Raw genomic sequence first — 24728 nt, forward strand, 5'->3', positions numbered from 1 at the left:
TACACACTGCATTGCTCCTCTCCTCTAGCCAACACTCCTGCCCACTTCAAGAAATATTAATCGCAGCATGTTGAATCAGCATGGATGTTTCCTGGCCAAACCCAAATCTGAATTTAGTTTAGCAGGCAACAGGTACACACATTTTAGCTTGGCATTTTATATATATTTTGTATTTCTTATGCTTGTTACACACATTCATATTTAAGGGAATGATATTTAGCGACTTCCTGATAGAGACAGTGTTATATCTGTCTTTCAAGCCCAGCCTTATTTCTAGAGCCTTTGAATTCAAAAAGATAAAGTATATGAGGTGGTGTGCAAGGGAAGGAAATCAGGAGGGAGGAACAAAACCATTTAACAACTTTCTGCCCTAAGTCCAAATGGAAGAAAAGTCAAACCAAGTTTAGAGTACTATGGCACACCAAGCATCCTTTTTTGGCTTGCACTTGATTTTAGTAATATTTACCTACTACCCACAATAGTTGGCAGATTATTTAAGTGTGGTTCTTTGTCCTCACTTTCCCTCTTATTAGCCTGTGACTAAATGCAGGACAGAACAGGAAAACTATTAGGGTACACAAAGAGAGTCTGCCATTTTAGCACAATTTAAAATCAAAGGACTGGTACTGTACTCATCACCAAAGTATTTGAGTGCCTGTAGCGCATGAGATGCAATGTGTTTATCTTTGTTCAGTGAGAGGGAGTGCCTTTGTGACTACTACTGAGAATATAAAACAGCATGTCTTTCTGATCTATTCATGTCCTGGCTCACTTAGGTTTGTTTGCAAGTCACTAATATCCTTCTAATTCAATAGTTACATGTGGCTCATTAAATAAAAAACAAGCAGAGCTGAACCAGTCACTTAAGAAAGTGTTTATTTAAAAGCTTCATAGCACCATCTTGTTTTTGAAAACATCCAAATAAAATGCAGCAATTAAAATGTTTTTTTTCTGTTGAGCATGACACTAACTCCACCTGTGAACATATTTACGGTTGTTCTTGCTAATCTAACTGAAAAATAGCACTCCTGTGCACACAGACATAGTACTGGGCCTTGATACAGTTATCCAGTCCTAGCTCAATAATGGAAGATTAGAAACAAGTGAAACTGGAAACCTCCAGGAAGCAGTTGTTTCTCTCCTGCTGGAAGAGAAGATTTTTCTAAAGGCTATTTTAAGGAATGGAGCAGTTTCTACTCTTATGTCCCCTTCCAAATTTCTTCCCTTGGCAGCAAAACTAAAAATGTAAAGGTATAAAATATTTTGGATATTCTTTTATGGTATAAGAGACCACAGATGATTAATTTATAAGTATCTTGATGTATTTGTTTTAACAATCATCTAGTCATTAACTTTAAAGAATGGCCTATTATGGCCATCTTTTCTAGGGAAAATACTAGTCAAAAGTATTCTACTAGATTACTATGCTGATTTTTATTAAAAAAATTAAGATAAAATCAAATGGCCATTGAAAGCACTTGTAATACATTTTCATGAGTTTTTCCTTTTTCCCTTTTTAGTTTTGCAGAGTAGCCTGCCTGAGAGCTTTTATTGAGCCAGTCAGTAAAGCGCTATTTTCCAAAGATCCTTAACTTACATTTCAAGAATATGGACCATGCTGAGTGCTTGGTCACATTAACATTTGGCTATGGCTTCCAACCACTGGGATTCTCTATTGCATCTACTTCTGGTTGATCATTAGGAGGCAAACACCCTGTAGTTCACTTGGCTAATGCCCCCATAGGGTCCCAAGCTGGCAAAACAATCGGCTCCTGCTGCATCACTGCCAAGATATCTTCTGGCACATGCTTCTTATCCACCACAACTTCATACACGTACTCAGAAAACCAGTCATCAGTCATGATCAGGTAACCTGGAGATGAAAACAGCTCATTACAACAGAGAACCATTACTGCTACAGTGAAGCAGTGACACAGATTCACCCATGCATGATCCATTACAAATAGGACCCAGTCATACTCCCGTATCTGTCAGGACAAAGTAGAAGAAAAAAGACCAAAACAAACAAACACTAAGAACTTAACATACAGACTAAGCTGATATTGAAGTATTTCATGTGCACTGTCAGACCAAGCAAGAAACCTGCTAGGAAAAATAAGACCCAGAATATTCATCATTTATGCTTCATCTGTTAAAACAGGCATCTGGAATACTCAAGTGAATTGCAATTCCTTTAAAAGAATTAATATTTAAGTCAGAATGTAAAGTTATCTGGGTCTCCAGCTTTACAAGTTTTCAGGATTTTGATTAAAGAAATTTTCCTGATGAATATCCAGATCATCTTTGGTTTAAGAAACCTCAAACTTTGCTGCTTTAGTTCTTGTGGTAAAAGGAGGCTACCTGCTTTCCTCAAATACAAAGCCAACTAAAATCACACTGGCTGAACTAAATCTTAATTTTCTCCCTTAATATTATTCTTGAGAATTTTAGTGCACTGCCTTTGAACTGGGGAAAAAAAGTTACATTTAGAGTATCACAGCTTTTAGCAGAAAACTACCACTGGAAACAAGCTATTCAAGGTGAACCGAACTTATAGCATGCCAGGGAAAAAGAATACATTTAGAAGACAGATGAGAAAGCTTTATGTAATAAAGTTCCTCATGTCCTTATACAATATCATCACACAATCAAATGAAACAAGAAAGTGTCCAAAGAATATGGACAATAAATGCATCTATCTATACCATCTTGTTTCTAAAGCAAGAGATCAGATTGAATTCCCATAAATTAAAAACCCTATCAATTGTAATCCGAGCTAGAAGCCATTTTGGAAACACTGCCAAAGGGAGCTGCCTTGATTATTCTCTCTTCAGGATATGAGTTCTGTGGGACACACAAAAACCTCTCACTCCCAAGAGCCAACAAGTAATTGCACCCTGAGAGGATAATGAACTCTGCCTCTGACATCCTGTATCTCAAAGCTTGACGGTGCTGATTAGGATCGCACTGTCTGAACAAGAAGGAAACATCAAGCAAAACTTCAGAACATGCAAATAAGGAAGGTTGCTCTTTGAGAAGGCCTGTGCCACAATGAAAGCCATTATCAAGTTCTTCATTAAGAGGAGACACATATTATAGGCAGCAACATATACACCTAGGAGCCTGCCTGAGGCAACCCTGAGCTCTGCAGTCCACGCAGGTAACAGGGAGAAGTAAAAAAGAAACAGGAAAGTTTGTGTTTCCAAACAGGGTACAGCCATGGAGTCTTACCTCCGGCAATGAATCTATTGCTTCTGTTCAACCCATTTCTATGTTAATTAACAATACAATACAGGAAAACTTGGAATAGCATTGCCTTCATCTGACATGACATAATACCTGACTACTCCTCCTTGTATACATGAGGCTTGTCCACATTTCTCTAGCTTATCCAAAGAAAAACCTACAAATTAAGCATTTTAAAACTGACAAGCAGCTGGTTAGGGAGAGGTCAGTCAAGGCAGAATGACCAAGAGCTACAGCATAACCTAGGATTCTGGCACCTGAAAATAAAGCCCTTGCACCAAAGTTCCCATAGGGCCTCCTACAAGCCACTTGGTACTCACACCTTAACTTCTCCATAGGGAGAAGATAACAGAACCTTTCCTTCATAATGTGCTCCTGGGATGATATATATGAAGACAGACACTAAGTGTCTACACTTAAACCCTTAAAATATCTTAATGCATACAGAGAATAAATATGTAACAGTCAGGACAAGTAGAGAGGAAAAAGACAAAAGGGAGCTGACTTCTAGCTGGAGATGTACCATAAGAAAGTTCTCTTCATGCCAGAACAAACAGATGGACCCCTGTCAAATGGATGTGATAATGCAATTCAGTGTTCACCTTTGAAGACCTCTTTCTTGCTTTTAAAAAAAGATATCTGAAGGAATAAGCTGGGTTCAAAGTTAATACTGTACTGTGTCTCCAGAACAGAGAGTAAGCAGAATAATTAAACTTGCCTGGATGGCTGACAAAGTGCCAGTAAAACACAGAACGGAAAATTTTTACTGGGAAGTGATATTTATTTATTTATTACCTCAAAAGGCAAACAATGTTTGTCAGCAGCTGTGTTCATTCCTTGAGGAAAAACAGACTGGATTCCAAGAAACAGTTTTACAACAGATATCCATATAATTACTAAATATTTAGGAGAGCCAATGCTAGCTGTTCTCAGGGCTTCCCTTTCCCTGGGGCAAGCACTACCACAGGAATTCAGTTCTGCCCCCAGAAGGAATGCGAGCGTATAAATAACTTCTTCCCATGACACTCAATACAAGAGTCATGCTCGTTCCATTCCTGCACCATGCAAGTCTGGGGAAACAGGTGCTCCTCAGGCTGTTGCACCTCAGATGGTGCTCAGAGCAATGCAAGAGGCACCCCATATAAAAGCATTCCCATTTCCAACCAACTATAAGCTTTCCGTGACTCAAAAAAATCTAGCTTCTGGCACTTTGTTGCAAGCTGCACCCTCTACCATCCTGTCCAAGAAATTGTGGAGTTGGGGCTTGTATCCCCCACACCCAGCTGGGCCTCAGCTGTGAGATGCCAAGTTTAACATCATTCTTGGCCTCTTTAGAGCTGTGGATTCTGGTTTCCTGTGCTGGACTTATCCAAACATAGCTTCCCAATCCCTTAACAAGCAGATAAGATAAAGTTCACTGCCAGGCTGACTCAATGGTATAGCAAGAAAGCTAGGACAGACTGCAAATCCTCACCCTCCCAGGCCAGCTAGGACTGAATGTTGAAGAGGGTGTAACCATCATGCCTACTGCTCCTGTCAAGTTGCCTCTTCTAGCGTTCAAGAATGAGCTCCAAAGGATATGTCCGATTGCCTTTAGCTAACAGTAAGTTGATTGGACATACCTAAGAAAATTATTCAAGGATTCACCTCCCTGAAAAAAGTAGTCTAAAAGAGAAATCAAGCTTCCTAGTTCTGATGGGATTTTCAATCAAGGCATTTTTCCAGACAACTCTCTAACCAAAAGAAAATATAGACAGCGAGCAAGAATTTCTAGAGACAGCAGTCTTTACGACTACAAAACAGATAAATGACAGTGACTCACCAAGAAAAGTTCACATAGATGGTGTGCATGCAATATATGCATACAATGTATGGACAGGGTTTATTCAAATCGCTCTAGAGCCCTATTATATTCCAAAGGAGCAATGAGCTCCTCTTAAACAGTTCTAAAAGAACTCATTCCTGAAAAATGAATGCATATTTGGAAAAAAAGACAACCTCTAAGGGCAGGTAAACTAACTGCAAACTAAGAAGTAGCTTAAGCTTACAAAGCTGGCAAACTACAAGTTCAGCAAAGTAATACTCAAGACTAGGTAACCAGCTTAATTTTTAGTGTTATTCTCAACTCAAAGCCTGAGGCACTACACCTTTCATTTGTAGCTGCTGCAGTTTCTAAATGTTTTGATGTTCTCAAAGAACTGGAGAGAGTCAAGAATGCACACAGCTTTGCACACAGATCAATCGCAGCCCCTGCAGCTCCATCAGTATATCCACTGATGCTCCAGCCCAGTAACACCTGCACACAACTGCCTCTGTTCATATCACAGTTCAACAGCTGCAACTTTAAATCCTGAAACTCTCTTGGTAAATCTACTGCATCATGGTTTGGAAGAAATGGCCAATATCCTGATGTTAAGCCCAGTGTTTTTTCAGTTCTAATCAAGAACAATTCTGAGCCTTAACCAAAGGAGCATAAATGACAAGCAAAATCAAAGTTGCTGACTGATGCCTATTAATTTGAGAATGTTCTGAGTACTAAGCAAAGTCCATGCTGAGCAGTTGTAAAGCAGTAAGGCAGTTCCTTCCTGGAAACATTCCTCTAACACTAGTAGCATCTAACACTGCAAACTGAGGATCTGCAGTGTCTCAAAGGAAGTCCTCTGACATTAAGAGGACCACTAACTAGGTATTTTTATATTCTCTAATATACATAAAGGTGATTAACATCTGCAAAATAGTTAATAGTTTGTATTTGGAGACAAGCAAAGTTTTAATGGTACTTCTTTAGTAACATTCCAAAGTACATTTTATTCCTGTCACATTGATAAGCCATGAAGGCTTAACACCAACACAGTTTCACTATCTGTTTCGTCAGAACTAAAGATTTTTATTGGAATGCTCTACTGCGAACATATACAGCTAACAGACACTGCTGCAGACCAAGGGGCCAGAAGATAAATTAAGACACTTCCATTCTACATGTTAGTTAGCTTTTCATGTATAAGATGCCAAAAACTTATGAATAAGGTCACATCCTAAAACAAAAATTTCCAGAAATATTCTATTCCAGGAAGAAACCCCCAACACCCTGGGTAATTTCAGCCATATCAGATCTTGCAAGCATAAGGTTTGGGATTAATCTGCAGCAGAAAAAGTCAATGACTGTACTGTAGGATGGCCTGGAACTGAAGTTTGGCTTAGCATGCTATCTGTGAGCTTGCACCATGACTGTGTGTACATCAGGCCTGTCTCAGCTAGGAGATGACAAAGTCATGGAGGTCTTGCTCCACTCCAGTCATTTAGGAAGAGCTGGCTGACTGCAGTCCTCAGCAGCAACCCAGAGAAGCTCTCACCCTGTCAGCCCTGCTCACTTGGGGCAGGTGAGCTCAGAGCTAGCTCCCCAGACCAGGCAAAGCAGCGCTACTCTGGTCAGGCCCAGGCTGAGCAGGGAAGCAACCAGAAACAATCTGCTAAACCACCTCTCAGCTGTGACTCACCCTTCTGTCCGTGCTGCCTATCCGTGTGCCATGCCAGGCTGGCTCAGCACCCCCACTCCAGCCCTACGGAGTTTAGAAAACCAGTTTAAAGGAACAGTAGTCCAGGCTGAGACCATGGTCAATGGAAAAGCAAGTTCATGCAGAAAACCCAGCTCTGAGCTGAACTTTAAGTGTGGATCTTCTTGTTGCTAGTGCTTGCCATACCAGACAAACACTCAAAGCATGCTGCTGGTCAGGCTTTTGGCACAGCTATAGAAGGGCTATTTTTATAGATTGAGAGGTGTTGGAGCTAGAACAGTTTACATTGCAGCCGCTCACAGCCGCTGGAACCAGCCATACCCTCACTGCCTCATTTCCAAAAGCAGTAAATAAAAGTTTGCAGTGATTGATAAACAGTGCTTTAAAAGAAAACGTAAGACACATTCAGGTTTCACATATGATTCAGGAAGACTATTTAAATAATATCAGCCACAGTCAGCATGAGGTACGGCATGAGACAACTCTAGTAAACAGAGCTAAGCTTGAATCTGTAACCAAAAACTTTAGTACATTTGAAAGTATGCAGTGAAGTCTTTTTACTTTCCTACTAGAAGGACAAAGCATTTTTCTGCAGCGCATACTGAGGCATTTCTTGGAAGTGACCCTATCTTACTTGGTCTTGCAAAGCATTTCCTAACTTATCTATTGTCCTTCTATTAAAAAAAATTTTGTTTTACATCACTGGAATTCTTGCCATTTCATAAGAGAAATACTACTGTATTTTCAGATCAATATTACCAGATTTTTCAAATGTGTATTTTGCAGTATAGTCTTATAAGCAAGACAATAGCAACAGTTCTGCTCTCTTGACACTTGTCAAATTCTTACAGCTGCTTTCCCTCCTCCTCCACCCCCAAGCAGGGATAATGGTTCACAGTTTATTTGTGATCAAAAGCAAATTGGTATATACTGCTTAAAAAGAAAAAAAAAAAGCAGCTTTACAATAACAACCTAAGTAACTTTTAAAAAATTTGATCTATTTTATGAAAGTTTATTGCTTTAAATACTTCATCATATGAAGTTCAGATACGTTTTCTAGATTCCTTTGATAAATCTTGATATTTCCAGGAGGCCCTGTACTCTTCAGGGTACATCCTACTACTCACCATGTCCTGACGTCACAGCAAGTGAAGACAGAGCTTTGCAGGGTATGAAATGGTTTTAATATGGCCTTAGGTTCATAATTGTAATTACTGCAAATATTAATGTGATCTGACAAGATGTCACTCAGAGCAAGAAAGTAACCATTACTAGCCAGATTATTTGCAATAAAAATTCACTTAGACAAGCTGAACCCATTTGATCTGGTGACAGAAGTCTACCAATATCTACCCATTACCTTCCATATACAAACAGTTTGATTATTGGATTGTCAAAAACTACAGGACAAGGACAAAATACGCCTCATATTCAGCTTAAGCTACAACCTCCAAAACAGGGGCTTCTGTCAACTTTGTTATTCTGCCTTTGGGATGATGACAGACTCCCTCACTGTCAGTCAGTTATGGCCATCTTCCATAAAGTGCAATTGCCTCTACAGTTTGACATGCAAACACAATGCCAAGTTAATCCAGTGACACTACTTGCTTCCAATCAATGTCTCCATTCAATTTACTTAGAAGTAAAACACATTTAAGCTAAGAGTGTTTGTCTTCCAGAAATACAGTGCCGTATCTCAGCAATCCACATGCTGTTTGCAGGCTCACGTCATGCATGTTTCAGGTGGAGGACACACTCACAGCATGTCCCTTTTCCCCTTCCAGTTCCCTATTTCCAAATACTAAGTTCAGCATTATGCTCCTGTGGCTATAAATTACTTTACCTTTATTACCACGGTCTTCACCCCAGGAGTTTTCCACTCTCCATTTTTCAAACGACCCTTCTTGCCCATCCTGTGACAAAACAAGTAGATGGCTATTGAGTAGTGAAGAGCCACGCCAGTTTAGAGCAGTCAACCCTTCCAAGTCTGAATCCAGCACCAGCAGCCACAGAGCTCCACTCCCCAAAATCGAGAGACACTGGTGAGTTTCAGACGATCGTTTCTTGCTAATGGTTTGAGAAAAGTAGTTTTCTGAAATACTGCTTACATAATGCATGAGGAAACATAGCTGAGAGGGGAGCCTACAATAGGTATTTATTTTAATCTGAGAACTTAATTCAAATTGAATTTAATTCAAGTTTTGACTCAACCACCAAAAAGAATTTAAGCAGCCTTCCCTATCATCTGTTGGGGCCCTGGCTGCCTTGTGAAATACAGGAATACTTGCTTAAACTAGAAATCAGAGGAAAGGAACCAGGGCAATAAAGTAACTGTAATAATTTAAAACAATATTAGTAAGAGCAAGTGCAAACACTTGAGAAATCTAGCTGAAGGACCAGTCTGGTTCACTGAAAGATATATCAGGCTTCTAACAAACATGAAGTACATCTGATTTCAGGTTTACAGGTATGCTGTATTCTAGGCTGCATTGTGCATATCTGAAGAGTCTAGTTCAGATATATCAAGTACATAAAAGCATTGAAAACAGCTTCACGGGCTTGCTACGCCACAAAATGAACTGCTGCTTCCTCCAGAAAGTGAGGAAAAAGCAGCTCCCTTGAGGAACCAATGAATATTTATTCTTTCTACTGTGATTTTTTTTATGATAATGCAAAGAACTGTAGCCTGGAAAGCATCCTGTGAATCCATTTTTAATATTCAAAGGAATATTGCTATATTAAGATTTTATTCTCACTTAAAAAATATAAAGGAAATTCCTTAAAACGTGACATTTGGGAGCTACCAAACTAAGGATAAGTTTACTCATGATGCTATCTGACAAACTAGAATGAACACATTTACATAAATGAAGTTTTTAACCAAACAGTACACTTAATCCACATCTTTTTTTTGCATTGTAAAATTGTAATATGATTTTCTTTTATCTTCAAAGCCTTTTTTATAAAGCAGGTAAATCCGAAGTATTATATTTTTACAGCTATCTAACAAAGCTCCTTTAGATTAAGTTAAGGTTTAATATAAAAAAAACATGTTCAAGCCAAAAGTAGAAAGAACAGCTTAGTCTGTGTTTTGAATGTGGAAAAGCCTTCAAATTCTGGACTTGTTCCACCATAACAAAGCATTTCTTTTAAAGGATCTTCTCATTCGAGGAATACCATATATTGATATATGAAATTAAGCATTTATTAATCTTATACACATCTTTCTTTGTTAAGAAATAAGATCACATTTGATCTTATTTTATGTAACTATGCATTTATGCATGCAAAAGTAGGAACTTAGAAATATAGACCATAGACTATATCCTCCAGTGAAATGCAGTCAGCACAATTGTGGGTCACAATTGTGAACATACACACTACAGTGGTGAACATATAGGTTTTGAACAGTAGAAAATTATCATTATAAATATCTTTTAAAAAAAGGGTTTTTTTGAGTTAAGATGCACTCATGCAATCTGATACATGAAATACAAGCATTAGATCTCAAAATGCAGAACTGTAGGAAAAAATTCTGTTGAATTGTAAGAAGTAATTCAGAAAAGCTCATGAATCTCAGCAGTCCCATCTCAAGTTCTTGAACTCCAGCATTCAAGGGAACTTTTTCAATTACATGTGAGCTGTTATTTCTCAAAGCCAATGTCATCTTGGACTGGAAGAAATCACTTCAAAGAGACTTTAATAACAACTTCTGGAAATAATAGAAAATATCAAAATTGCATTTAACCCAAAGGGGTAAATATTCACATGGTTCTTTTTAGCTCATTATCTCTGCTTTGTTATTCTGCCAGGAGCAGCTGTAGTGCATGATTCATCTTGACGTACTATCTGCCATACAGCTATTTTGGACACCATTTTCCTTCCTAATTATGAGTAGGTCAGAAAAGTCACATACCATTGTGTTGTAGAAGGTTAAGATTTTTACTGAAGTGCCTCCTACTGGCTGTTCTGGCATTTTAACAGAGTATGAGCTTCATGCTGTAAAACTTAGATTGGACTAATCTATGCAATGGGATAGGGTGGGAAATACCTGCTGTCATACTTGATTCCTTGCTCAGCAAGGTATGTCAGAATCTGCATTTAAAACCTGTTAGGAGAGGTTTTCTGGTATCTTAAAAATAGAACTTTCCTTGCCCTTCTCCAATACCAGTTTGTGTGTAGAAGGAAAGAAATCCTTGACTTGTCTAAAATTCTTCCCTCCTTGTTAAATATTTATAGTTCTTCTGAACACTCCGAGACACATAACAGGAAGAATAGACAACCTAGGCCTTGTGCACCAGGGTGTTGTCATGCACATGGCAAGCTTTAGCAGAACAGTTCATACACTGTGAATAATCCCTGAACATATAAACAAACTGCCAGAATATTCAAATACGTCTGTGCAAACATCAGAACTTCAGAAAGAAGACTCTACCTTCTCAGTGACAGCCGTCAGGACCATAGCATGGGTCATCATTGAATCGCCAAAGATTAATCGTTCTGCTTTGTTCATGTTCTTGATGGAGACGCCAAACACCAGCTCATGATTAAATCTGCAAGAAAGCCACATAAATGTCGTCAAAAAGGATGCAGGGAGGATTCTCACAACTAACCAGAGAATCAGTAGACTGCAGTGTCCCAGGAGCCAGTGCACAAACCTATAAGTTCAACTATTTTTAGTGTCAGAATAAATGAAAAAGACTGGTCCTTTAGGAGCGTCTCTCACCAGATTAGATAATTCAGATGAGTAAGAACATTTAACAGAGACTTGTAGTGCATCTTTAAAGGATCAAAATTTTAGCTAACAAGTGAAAAAGAACATACTTCTGTTGCCACTGAAATATTTAAAAGCTCTCATTTTAGGTATAAACCAAAGCATGTACAAATTAGTTTCAGCTAAAGTATCTTCTTGTCTGTCCAAGTATCCAAAGAGGATTCCATTTTGGTTTTCTACTTACATATTCATGTCATTGATTCCCAGCTTGCCATAGAAGTGCTTTGCAACATCACAGCCAAACCACACAGCCTACAAACAGGAAAAAAAAAAAAAAAAAAAAAAAAAAAATCACATCTAGGTTACATCCCAGTGAGTTTTATATTACGAGAGTCAGCACCACACCATCTATGGAGAGAAATCAAACAAACCTCGCCATCCTTAATAGAAGCTGCAGCCAATTTTTTCAAGACATCAACAGGCTGGTTATTGTAGAGCGTTCTCCTCCCTCCTACCATATTGCCAAGGTACTCCACCGTATACAGCTTGTTATACGGGTTCTGTGGTCGAGGATCGTTCACTAGACAAATCTGCCAAAATCAAAATGTCATTAAGGTGTAACTTAATTGAAAACTTTGAGAAGTGAATCTAGACAGATTTTGGACAATTGCTTCTGTCCTGCTAGCTGTCTATCCCATTAGCAGACAAGCAGCTTGACTGGAATACCAGAAGGCTTTTAAAGCAGTTTTTTTTGTTTTTTTTTGTTTTTTTTTTAAATCTCTCTTGTAAGTTCACCTTCAGTTGTGGCACAGGAGCTTTGCATGCTATTCTTGTTCTCTAACAGCTGGTTTTATTTATGGCTGTTTGTGACTTATCTGACCACTGCATATTATATCATTACAAGCTCAAAGTGCAATGCAAGGTCACACAGCTAATTGAGGGGCAGCGCATAAATGTGGGGCCAACTTGTGGGAGCTGTATCCATCCCATGTTGTGCAGTTACAGATGCAGACAGTACACCGGCAACAGTGGAAAGGAGTAACCAGGTGGGTTTTACAGTAACAAGGTCTTGGAAAGCCACTGACTTTCCGCATGCCCAACCTTGTCCTCCATGTTGAAGTAAGGCTTCACATGCTCGTTGTAGAACTGCACTGGTGTCACAGGGCCAATTTTGTTGTAGTTCTTCTCCTTATCCCGGAACTCCCAGCAGAAGGTCTCCGGAGGGCTGCCCAAGCAAGTACTCACTATTCTGAAAACCTGCCCAGAGAAGCAAACAGCTGTGAGAATTCACTGCAACATCCAGATCTGCCCCTCCTACCACAGCAATGTCAGCAATCAATGGACTCCCCCACATTAGAACCAACTGGAAGGCTGGGTTATTAACATTCACCTTTGAAGCACATGAATAACCCTCCACGCATCAATTATTTGCATCCAGTTCCAGCAATCTACACCTTGCAACAGTTCTAAATCAATCTAAAAGGCCACAAAAAGAACAGAATCTCTCTCCATTGTCACACTCTGTACCTGCTTAAGGTACAAGAAATTCCCAACAAGAAATGTTTCCAGGGTAAGAGAAATATTGTCAAACTGATTCTAAAAAAATAAGCATTCAGAAAACTGCTCTAATAGGTGATTTGCCCCATGCACAAAGGGGAACTGAATCTCCTAACATACATACAACAAAGCATTTTATCTCAGTGCTTTCCCTGTACTAATCCCTTCTTTCCTGTAATGTTCATTTGGATTTCAAAGATGGGCCTTTGCTTTTTTCAAAATCCTAGAATAATCTTCTCATGTGTATTTAATACATTTAACAATGCCTCAATTTAGGGTTAAGCTGGCAGGTTATGTAATTTAACTGAAGACCTCTGCTTGCTGTGACATCCTTTGCAGCTGACATCTTTCTATTGATTTTAATCACAAAAAGTCTTGACTAGATTTCAAGTTAGCAGTCTCCCTATAAATGTATGAAACAGTATTTAGGAATAGTCTACCGTACTTTCTCACCGGCCTTATAAAACGTGCTAACTTGTAGGCAGTGTAACCAGATGAATGTCTTTAAGAATACTTAGCAGGACCTATTACAGAAACTATGGGAACAAAGTATTCAGTCATATGTGAGCAGGTTTGAATCAGTTTTACTTCAGCTGAAACTGGTCTGACTTCAGCTCTGTCATTCTGTATGTCTTGAGCATAAGAAGTCTTTTCCTTGCAAGGAACCCACAGTTTATTTGAAATAAAAGAAGGGGGGAATCAAATTAACCTGCACCTACCCCTTCTGCACTATGATCCAGTGCCTGTGGTTTATGTTAACATTCCTGGGCTGTCAGTCTTCGCACTTCACACTCGCCAAGCTTTCACAACAGAGGAGACAGAATACCCTCCCCAGAGCTGACTTACTCCTTCTGGAACAACTTGAGCTGATTTATATGGATCCCAAGCGTCTTCTCAGTAGGTTCTTTAAGACCCACTAGTTAATTAACAAAGCTAGACAGCCTCTGATTACACCAGCCTTTTTGCAGAACTGGGTCTTACTGCTTTTTTTTTTTAAACCCAGCAACAACACAACCACAAAATCTCAGGCTTTTTTTCTTTTAAACAGCACTTGTGCTGGCTGCACTGAATGCCTATACATTAGGAGTTGCATGTAGTTTCATAATCCTGGTTTTTATACACTTTGTCCCTCTTACTTTCCTTCCGTGTTCTTCTGAAGCTGCATGAAGAAAAACATCTGGAGAGAGGTAGGGGGCTTCACTGTTTTTAAGCATTTTGTATAGAAGCAAAAATGAACATAATCTTCAGGCCAACTAACACTCACTGTTTGGCTGTATACAAGATGCAAATAAAGGTGTTCTTGCTCCAAGTAGTTTAAGGAAAACAAAAGAAGAGATTAATTATGGGTTGAAACAAGGGAGCAGGATCATGTTTTTACTGGAGGAACTTGCACTTTTCATTTTTAATAAATATGTTAAAGAGCAAATGTAAACCCCTAAACTGCTATTAATATTCAATTTTGCACAGACCACACAAAAGGTAACATTTGCTGCGGACACACCCACATTACCTCAGATAGCCTCATCTCCCACCACTTGGGGTTATGGAAACAAAACATGCCAGAAAAATGCCTAAGAGCAGAGCAGCAAGCAGAATGGCTCCAGGCAGAGGAAGGAAAGTGACGGAGACAGAAGTCTCAAGTTAACAGAGGCCGTCGTGCCTGGGAACTGCGGCTCCGACGGCTGTTTTTTCCACCACACCCATCATAGGCCATCCCTTGGCATCTAAAAAGCTTCCTCTATCTATGCTCTTCAGAGACTTACTTAAACTAAAAGGTGACTTGTATCACTCTGGTGACAGCTAGAACCAAGATAAGGCAAAGATAAAATGGCTTTTGTTAAAAAACAAGATGAGTGAGGAGGGGAAAAGGGGACGTTCCTGATAAGGAAGAGTCCATAAAGGAAAACCGTGAAGAAAGAAAAATTAAATCACATGCGCTGCACTGATCTCAACTTCTGACCTCTTGTGCACTAGTTTGATAAGGAGAATGTTTATACAGTTCTGGATTGAATATTTAATCCTATGTTCCAGGACAGCTGCCCCATTTTGGCTGGAGTACTGCCTCCCAGCATAAGCAAACTAAGATATGCTACACAAATAAAACTCCACAGAACAGAGCCCAAGTTCTGTTTCACCATACACAAAAATGGATGTACAGCCACTTATATACATATACACATGAAAAAACACAGTGGTCTCAAACCCTTAAGTGTTTTTAAAGTATACAGAACAGGTGCAGTTGGATATGCTAACTGCAATGTTTATTGAAAGGAAGTCCACTTAGGTTACAAACCACTATTACTACTGCAAGAGGAAATACTGCATTAACTGCAGAGAATTAAGCATAATCTTTTTACAGAACAGACAAATTGCAATCAGTTAATGATTCTTTAATGCTGGTTCGAGGATCCCTTTTCAGAGGCAGGCTTTAAACAAATGAAGAGGCATTTTGCAGTGAGCTGTATGTCACTGCCCTAAAAATGAACATAGCCAACTCCAGGAAGCTTTGGATTCTGCTGCAAAAACCTCCAAAGGCTTTTGGAGACACTAGATGCCAGTTACATTAACACACTGTTAAACTAAATGCTAATTTGCAGCACTCTGAAGGGTAGATTCAAAGGGTGGAATTACTGTTGATCTTATTAGGGCATGTATTTCGTAGAACAAAATATTTTAGATTTAATAATGTAACCCAAGAAACATGTACCATTTTTAAACTTTAAGCTAACCTTAAAATTAGGTTAAAAGCAGCTACAGATTATATATTAATTAGAAAGATGAGTTTTCCAAAAACCAGACAAACATATTAATCAAAACTTGTGTATCAGTGGAACCGCTTAAAACTTTATAGAACCATCCCAATGTAACTTTTGCTTACATCTTAAGCAGAAATTACAACAAACATCTGTTGATGTTTATTGAATTGCAGAAAAACCTCTAAGACACATTTAAAAAAAGTTTGGTTTCTTGAGACATCTGAAGATAGACATTAAAGTTACTTGGTCACTTTGCATCATATGCTCGAGAAACCCACACATGCAATAAATGCATTTTTTTAAATGCATACACTTGGTCAAACACCAAGCTAACACAACACTTCAAAAATAGTTTTCACTATTTGAAAAAACAAGCATCAGGAGACTAGGATAAAAAATAGCACACATCACTGTCACATTCCAAGCAAGCAGTGGCCTCCGCCTGCGGAGGGCCAGCCACCACACTCGCCCACTAGTAGGGCAGACTCTTGCTGACCCATTTGGTTTTGGGTTAAGTCATGCAGCTAGAAACAGATGCTGTGGTTCCTTCCTTTGCTGCCTCCCATTATCAGATCACAGCTGGATTCAGCCTGGTTCAGTTCAAATCTTTTATATACTGCAGAGTTCTCTTTTGTTGTTCTTTCCTGCTCTCTTGTGGGGAATTTCTGCAACAACACTTGGGCTGTAGGATTTGGCATTTAAAATGGTCAGAATGCAATTTCAACTTGCCTCTTTCCTACTAGTTACAGAAGCATGATAGACCACTATTCTGATCTCTGTTAAGATATAAAATGCTGCTTTCTTACAGAAAGGGTCATATCTCTTCTGGTGGTAAACTGTCATAATTCTGGAATCCTGAAATTCAGGATATTTGTCTGGAAGTAAAAAGCTCAGCATGCGTTAAGTAACCACATATTCTCCTTCAAGAAAAATCATTTAAATACTTCAAAGTGCACTGCCATACAAAACCTTCCTAGTTAGGCAAACAGAAGTCCCTTGTTTTGCCTGATCCTCACATATGCAAAACAAGAGCCAGCAAGAAATGCGCTCAAGCCCCCCTGTTCCAAGAAGTCACATAAATATATTTACCTCTTCTATCATAGTGTCCATTTCAGCAGTAAGTTCCCCCTTAGTTATCCCACACACCACCATATTTCTTAGCCGCAAACAGTACTCTCTCATCTGTTTAAAGAAAAAGTCATTTTATTTTAAGATTAAGAAAGGTGCTACACCTAATCAGTTTTCAGAACTTTCTATATGGTTGTTTCAGGCACCTGTTTCACCCTTTACAAAATGTCTTGAGAAAGAAAAGAAATTCTTTCAGAAGGCTTTGTTATATGTTGATTCTTTAAAAGGAACATAATGAAATCATTTAAAGGTAAAAGATCACAAAAATCGAAAATTAATAGTTGCAATTCAATTACTGTTTTCCAACTACCGATTTGAAGCTTATAGCCATTAGCATTTCTTAAGGCTTCATTTCTCTCAGTTCCATAACATAACTAATGCCACAACATCCACATGCATCACTGCCTCTGTGACTCACAGGGAACAAGCTGTCTTCATACTGTAAAATTTATTTTGCAATTCTAATGCATAATTTATCTCTTGGTTGATAAAAAGAATGGAGCATTTCCCCACTACATGCAGAGTTGCAGTAAGAACAGTACATGCCTCCCATTACCGTCACCATCCATAAGGCCAGGAAGCAGTGAGTGGGGGTCCCTCAAGACCAGCTGGTTTGTGATGTTCAGGACAGAAATAACTAACACCACCATAACGTCTAAGCTCATTTCAGCACATATTTTCCATTTTTTAATATGGATTTCAGATAGCAATTTTCCCTGAGCATGTACCATGTGAACTGGAAAAAAATCAAAGCCCATTGTAAAGAAAAAGCGCGATTTTAATTGCCTTTTTATCTAGCCACCTACACTAGCTTCTTCCCAGATGAATTCACTTCTGCAGGGCAGTGAACAATCTTATACCTTCCTTCAGACAAAGCCACACCTCCATACATTGCAAGCTGATTTTTAACATTCATCATTTTTAAAAGACATTTTGATTTTAGCCATCAAATTTGGCAGTAATCTCTAGAAACCTTGGCATACTGGTAGACAAAACACTGAGAAACAGTTAGCCAGATGCTAGTTTTACAGAAATGTACTTTATCAGCCACACTTCAAGAATTAACTTTTTGGAGATTCGAGCATTAGGAACAATTGCTACTAAAACCATATGGATTATTCCCAAGCTACTGAAACCTGGCAACGGCCATCTTCCACATGCACATTTTCCTGCTCAATGTTTTAAGATCAATCTCATTCCTTTGCTAAGACTTAAGACTACTGTCTGAATAAAAGCAAGTCAGTTGCTGAGATGCACTTAATACTTTGGTCAATAAAGAGGCATTAAGATGGCTATGAATACCTGAAGCAGGATCATTCCCATCCCCTCCCCTTCTTTAATCATAACACCTAAATCTGTTTTACCTTATGATTCAAGATCTCATTCATCCTTCTCGTAGCCTCTGTGGTATGAGATTCCGGGAAGTATTTCTTGGGGACAACACCATACTTTTCTAAAAAAAGAAAAAAGAAAAAAAAAGTAAAGGTTCTATGAGTTAATAATTGTCTTTTCTGCATGGCAAATGCTGATGCTTCTGCTCATAGCCACATAAAAGCTTAATACAGCTGTTTTCTGTGCAGGGAGTATAAGGGAGAGGCTTCTCATTTAAAAGCTACAATCTTCAAAGCTTACACGTCAATCTGTGACTGAATCTTCATCTCTCTGATCTGCATTTCACAAGGGTCCCAAAGGATGCAATCCTTGAATGACTCACTATCATTTAATCTGATACTTTAGAAGTTCTAATCTAATTAGTGCTTTTTAAGAAGCTCTTTTGACCAGGACAACACCTGATTACTTTAAAATTAAGCTAATGAAATATCTTCTAAGAAAAAAAATGTGCCTCTTAAGAATTATTCCATGTATCTAATCTACGGTTAGTTGACTAACTTCCTCGTCTTCCTTCCTCCATAAGAAGAGGAAAAAGACTCAGGACTACTTCTCCTCAACATTTATAAAATGTATGCAACTGCTCAATTACTTCTTACATTATGCTACTAAACAAAGATCACACCATGCAAAGCTCTGGACATAATAGCATCATCTAAAATCTTCTCTGCCCTGATTAAATATTTATAACAACTGGATGTGGAAAAAAGTGACCTCCAGGCTTCAAAGGAACAAGTTCCTTTTGCGATTCTAAACCTACATTAGTGGCTTGTTATTCTACAAAAGTGTCGTATTGTTTTGCAACACAAATGAAAGCAAGTGCTAGTATAATTCAGATTCTGAAGCATCTCCTCAAGCAGTGCTAAAGATGATCCTACTTAAATTGGATCTTTGTAAGACCAGCACAGCCACATTCCACATCACTTCCCTCTCGCTGATCTTTGTATCATCTTTCTTCAGGTTGCAACTCTGAAAGAAGTTTTGTTTCTGCCTTGTAAACACACCCTATTCTAACTATGTTTTTTCCTACCATGTGTATTAAGAATTGTATACGTGGAGATAAGCAAAGGCAACAGTGTTGAGATGATTACTGAAGTGTAATGGAATTGCATATTTTCACTGAATGGACAGTCAAGCGCACCTGATTACTTCTCTTGACTTTCTGAACCTTTGTCATTAGCAGCAGTATACAAAAATGAAAGATCTTAAAGATTTATGCCTAACACTCACAAGCAAACATGAAAAACTTTTTTGATTAAAAAAGCCAGTGGCTAATGGTGTCATGTCCTTTAGGAAATTTCCAGGTTTCAGACTCAATTTCTTCCTAGTCTGGCAGCCTACAGTAGTTAGCCTTAAAGGCACCAACCTTCAAGGCAAACTGCAAGGTTTTCTCACATCACTCATATCTGGGTATTGGGGAGGTGGGACAAGAAATTCTGTGCATATAAAAGTTTATATTCATCTTTTTTCCTGCACTAGTAACACAAAGGTAATTATTATTTGAAAGGAAGTATGGTTAGGAAATGGGACAGATGCTTTTGATGCACTGTATTAGAAGCTTTAAAAAGCAAGGCCTGGAAATCAGGAACTAAGTGCAGAATAGCTTATGTCATTCCTAAGATCTCATCCCACCTGAAATGCTTTCCATTAAGTATTAGCAGAATATTCTAAGACAGGCTACACTAAGCTTCCAGGTATAAAAAAAAAGTAAACTGCTTAATAAACCTTACAGTCAGAGCTAACTTATTACTCCTCAGAACACAAACTTGCTTTCAACCCATATGAAATGCTTTTTAGTGTTTACATGGTTCATAAAATTACTACTGACCATCTGAAATCAGGAGTTGCATTCCAGTTTAGCCACAGTTATACAAACTGAAGTTGTGTCCAAAGCTGTTAAACTTCTCTTCTTTGTTTTTGAATGTTTAGGAACAGAATCTCACTTTAATGATGGTAAAAATAAGGAAAGCATAAAGCAGTTAAATGTTGGCTCAAAGGAAGATTAGCACTGCTTCAGCTACATCAGTTGTTCATATTATCAAATCTTTCTTATTGAGTGCAGACTGACAGCTACATATTCGCAGATTGTTGATATTACAAAGAATGTGTGTTTTGAGATGATCAAGAAGAAATACAAGTGACTTTAATGCAAATAACAATATGTGTATTTTAAGGGAACTGCATAGTCAAGTGTTTCATTGCAGATTGCAAAAAAGGCATTTTATCATCGCAGTCATTCCAGGCTAAGTTCTGAACAGTGACACAGTGAAAGAATAAACAATCTTCTATTTGAAGCTTTCTGTAGTGCCTGGCACTCTGATCTAGGAGATCCTACATTGTGCAATATCTAGTATAGCACCAGATACTGTAGAAGCAAATCAAAATTGTGTTAGCTGTTTCACTCCTCATCACTCAAGCCAGTGTACAACTTCAGGAAGCTCCAAGTGACAGATTCTCTTACCAATAAGATTAACCAACATATCCCACTGTCCACCATCATTTGTGGGGTTGGAAAGCAGGAATTGGATCAGTCTTCCTTCCACAGGCTCCTTTTGCTGAGCTGTTTCCACATAGGCATTTAAAAAGTAGTAACAACGTTCAACCTGGATTAAAAGACAGGTAAAAATCTCTAGATGTGACACACTACATGTGACTTCATTCCTGGGTATTCATTTCTTTCAAAGTCCTAACTAGATGAAACTACATTCTAGCCATGCACTGAAGTTCTTATTTTCCTTATAGTTTTCTAGGGATTATCCTATAAACTTATTTCCAGTTACATACAAAATATTTACAAGTGAATTGGTATAGAGCTTGGAGAGTGCAGGGGCAGGAAACAAAAGTTATGTAATAAAACCTAGCTCAAACCTAGCTCGGTTGCAAGTACTACATTTTCTTGATTTCCCTATAGGAAGCAAACCAGCACATAGCTCCCAGATCAGCAGGTCACAAGTACTACTTAAAGAGAGCTCAACAAAAAATTAGTGATGTTTCCCACTGGGCCTCCTACAAGTAATGTCTGAAATATTCAATACTCGAGAGAAAAAAATCCATATCCCAAAACATTAACATCTTGACAATTTTCTTCTCAAGTCGAAAATCCCACTTTGCTCTATCCTCATTTACAACAGATATTTAAAGAACTTTTTGAAGTTTCTTCTCATGTATGTTTTCCATCTGGGTTCTTAAAACGGTCAACAGTCTAAATGAAATTCTCTCCCAAGACTAATACCCACTGCATAACCAGTCCTAGCACAACCTATGACCTATACTACTGTACCTTATCCCAGAAAAAGAGATACGACTGGCTGAATTCAAACTCCTCAATGTTGTATTTCTTCATGAAAGGAAGACGCATTGCATTGAGACAAGAAAAGATCCAACATCTCCCTGAGAGATCAAAGGAACAAGAATTAAACTGGAACGTACGCACTGAAGATCTGCACAACGTTTTTAAACACAAGATTTATAATACTCTTCTGTCTCAAGCCTTGGCCCACTGTTCTGGTTGGCATTATACACTACAGAAAAAAACAATAGGAACTTCAGAAAACTTGAAATTGCATGTGCAGGTCTCAACTATTTCTATCTCATTCTTTAAGGAAGGGAAAATAGGTAAACATTGCAAGGCTAAAGATGGTTATTGATTCAAAAGAATATTGTAAGGATTCATTTTTGGCCCTCAAAAGGCATTCTGAAAAGCTGTATCAGAACTCAGTTCCAACAAAAGCTAAAATAAGGCTGGAAATACTTCTGAAATAGTGCTGTGGATCAACCCCGTACTTTAAACTGTTATAAACCACGAAAGATCATTCCTAGTGGAAAAAAGTTGACTGCGACTTTTCATCAATAGTTGATCGTTACTTTTTGGTTGGGATCCAGTAACATACCAGGAGTCCTCAGAATAACGTATTTTTGAAATAACCCTTGAACAAATAACATTTTGCTCAGAGGCCCAAAGGAAAGGCTTCAGAGGAAGCCACCGCTTCCCCGAGCACCGGGAGCACGGTGCAGATTACATCATTCATCCCCCAAACACCAGCGCTCCTGAGCGGGAACGTTAGCCCCCAGCCCCAGCAGCGCGGTGGCAGCGGGCAGGGAAGCGGGGAGCCCCTTACCCGAGTTCTTCTGGTTGGTGACGGGCTTGCCCTCGGCGGGCACGGCGTGCTGGAACACCTGCACCGTGTCCTGCACCACCTGCCGCTGCAAGCACACCTCCAGCGGGTCGTTGCAGGTCGCCACGTTCTGGGCCAGCAGGAACTGCGGCTCGGCCTGCAGCCGCCGGGTGAAGGCAGCGGCCTTCTCCGCGCTGAGCCCTGCGGGCCACGGGGCAGCAGTCACCCCGCCGCGCCGGACGTGCCCCCCCTGCCTCCCCCCCCCCCGGGACGGGGCTGGGCCGCCCGTGGGGGAAGGTGTCCCCTCCCCGGGGCATGATCCCCCCCCGGGGGAAAGTGTCCCCTCCCCGGGGCATGATCCCCCCCCGGGATCCTCCCTTGAGGGCCACTGCCTAGGAGACCCCCCCTCCCCATGATCTCTTGTCCCGGTAAACGTCTTCCCCCCTCCCCCAAGACATGACCCCCCTGAAGACCCGCCACCCGGTAACCGTTCCCCCGGCCACCCCCCCCCCAAAGATCCGTTGCCCCGGTAACCAGGGACACGACCCCCTCCCACAAGACTCCTCACCCCACTAACCGTTCCCCCCCCCGGGGCACAGCCCCCCCCCTCCCCAGGCCGTTACCCCGGTAACCGTCTTCCCCCCCCACACACACACCCACCAGGGCCGGTGGTCCCGGTGGCCGTCCCCCCCCCTTCCCTGGGGACACGAGCCCCCCCGTTGCCCCGGTAACCGGCTGGCCCCGCCCCTCACCGCGGGCGTTCATGGCACAGGCGGCGCGAGCTCCCGGCACCCGGAAAGGAAAGCGCCGCGCAACGGCAGGGCCCCGCGGCAGGTCGCGCTCGGAGGCGGAAGCGGCTCTTATAGCCCCGGCACCGGAAGCAGGAAGCGGGGCCCACGCAGGCGGCCGGGCTGGACTGCCGGGGGGGGGGGAGGGGAGGGGGGAAGCTGCTCGACGGCGCGCGGACAGGGACAAGCTTGCGGCGCCGGCGTGCGCCGTTCCGGCGGGGACCGCGCGGGGGCCTCCGCGGCCGTTATGTCGGTCTGCGGCGGCCGCCCGCCGCCCGTGGGCGCTGCTGCCTCGCCGCCTGCCTGCTGCCGCCTCGCCGGGCGCCCCGGGCCTCGCCTGGCACCTCGGGGCGCGCCGGGCACCTGGGCCTCGCTGGCCTCTTTCTAGAAGGTTCTGCGGAGGCGCCTGAGGCGAGCTCAGGGCGCCGCCGCGCCACAGGCCGCGGCCTTGTCCCGCAGCCCCCTCGGGCGCCCCGCGGCCCTGCCCGAGCACCTGGCCGCGCTAGAGGGATGCGAGCGGCGGAGTCCCGTGTCCCCGCCATGCGGTGCTCCGTGGATCCACAAGCGCTCCCCTTCGTGTCAGGCGCCCTCCCGGAGCGCGTCACCCACCCCATCTCGCCCAGAGCGGCCGCGCCACGGCAGCAGGGCCAGGAGCGTCCCAAGTCCTGCTGTGGGATGGAGGCGTTCTGCTCCTCTGCACTCCAATGGCAGTTGCTGTCCTCGTGGGGAAAACGTTGCTCTACAACTTAAAGGAAAAGTTTAAAAGGAATCTCTTCACAGGGATGATCTTAAAGTAGTGTGCGTAGCGGCGTGAGCTTATACTGAAATTGTGCCGTGACAGCATTCCCTAAGCACTAATGAACATTAACTGGCAGACGCACTGTCGTTCCATCAGTCAAGGACGCACTGGGTTTCATGCAGCGATGTCTTCCTGTTGAGTAATAGCCCTGCTCCCTTCTGAGAAGAATATTTGTGCATCAGAGACTTGAATTAATTTACAGCACACAGTGTTTGTTGACAGTATTAGTAACATACAATTTCAAGACGTGATGAGTCTTTAAAGGCTTGCCAGGACCTTGAGAAAAGTGCATGAGTGGCTTGTTTTGGGGAGGGATAGAGGTTATCCTGCCATTTCAGCACTGGAACATTCTCACTGAAACTTTCACTGCGTGTTATTGGGTGCTTGGGGTTGCCCCGAACCCTGAGGTGTGCTCTTAGCCAAGGAGAACAGCAGATACAACAGCAGTGCAAAGTGCCAGGGAGCTTTGGCCCTGGCCGGCAGAAGCCAAGAAGTCCTGGGACTACCAGGAAGGGGCAGCAAGTTGTTCTTAAAGTTGGCCTGCACTCCCAAGGCCAGGGAGAGCTTCACTGCGGGCTACAGCCAAGAAAGCAGCTGCCAGCTGGACATCTTACTTTATTCATACATTAACATCACTTTCTGTGGTGACACATTATGGATTTGTCTGTGGACTAATCATCTGGGATCAGGTCTGTGACCACCAGCTTTCCTGACTGCACAC

The 24728-nt window shown here is 41.1% G+C and overlaps 1 protein-coding gene across 1 annotated transcript; it reads right to left on the reverse strand.

Annotated features, from left to right (window-relative positions):
• Nucleotides 1–859: 859 nt before the first annotated feature.
• On the reverse strand, nt 860–23278 carry BLMH (bleomycin hydrolase). Its single transcript, XM_067309693.1, has 12 exons — nt 23173–23278; nt 22424–22621; nt 21586–21695; nt 20767–20908; nt 18281–18369; nt 16878–16970; nt 12577–12732; nt 11907–12065; nt 11720–11787; nt 11197–11314; nt 8605–8674; nt 860–1873 (listed from the first exon to the last, which is right to left on the reverse strand). The coding sequence occupies exons 1-12, from the start codon at nt 23183–23185 to the stop codon at nt 1722–1724; spliced, it is 1368 nt and encodes a 455-aa protein (XP_067165794.1). The 5' UTR covers nt 23186–23278; the 3' UTR covers nt 860–1721.
• Nucleotides 23279–24728: the final 1450 nt, after the last annotated feature.

The sequence above is a fragment of the Apteryx mantelli genome, chromosome 22, assembly GCF_036417845.1.
Source record: "Apteryx mantelli isolate bAptMan1 chromosome 22, bAptMan1.hap1, whole genome shotgun sequence".
Taxonomy (NCBI): Eukaryota; Metazoa; Chordata; class Aves; order Apterygiformes; family Apterygidae; genus Apteryx; species Apteryx mantelli.

What these genes read in the sequence shown, in the direction of transcription:
- BLMH (XM_067309693.1), bottom strand. An exon ending in TATGTTGGTTAATCTTATTG is followed by an intron (nt 18,370 to 20,766) that starts GTAAGAGAATCT and finishes TTCTTTTTTTAG; the next exon opens with AAAAGTATGGTGTTGTCCCC. An exon ending in ATGAGATCTTGAATCATAAG is followed by an intron (nt 16,971 to 18,280) that starts GTAAAACAGATT and finishes TTCTTTAAACAG; the next exon opens with ATGAGAGAGTACTGTTTGCG.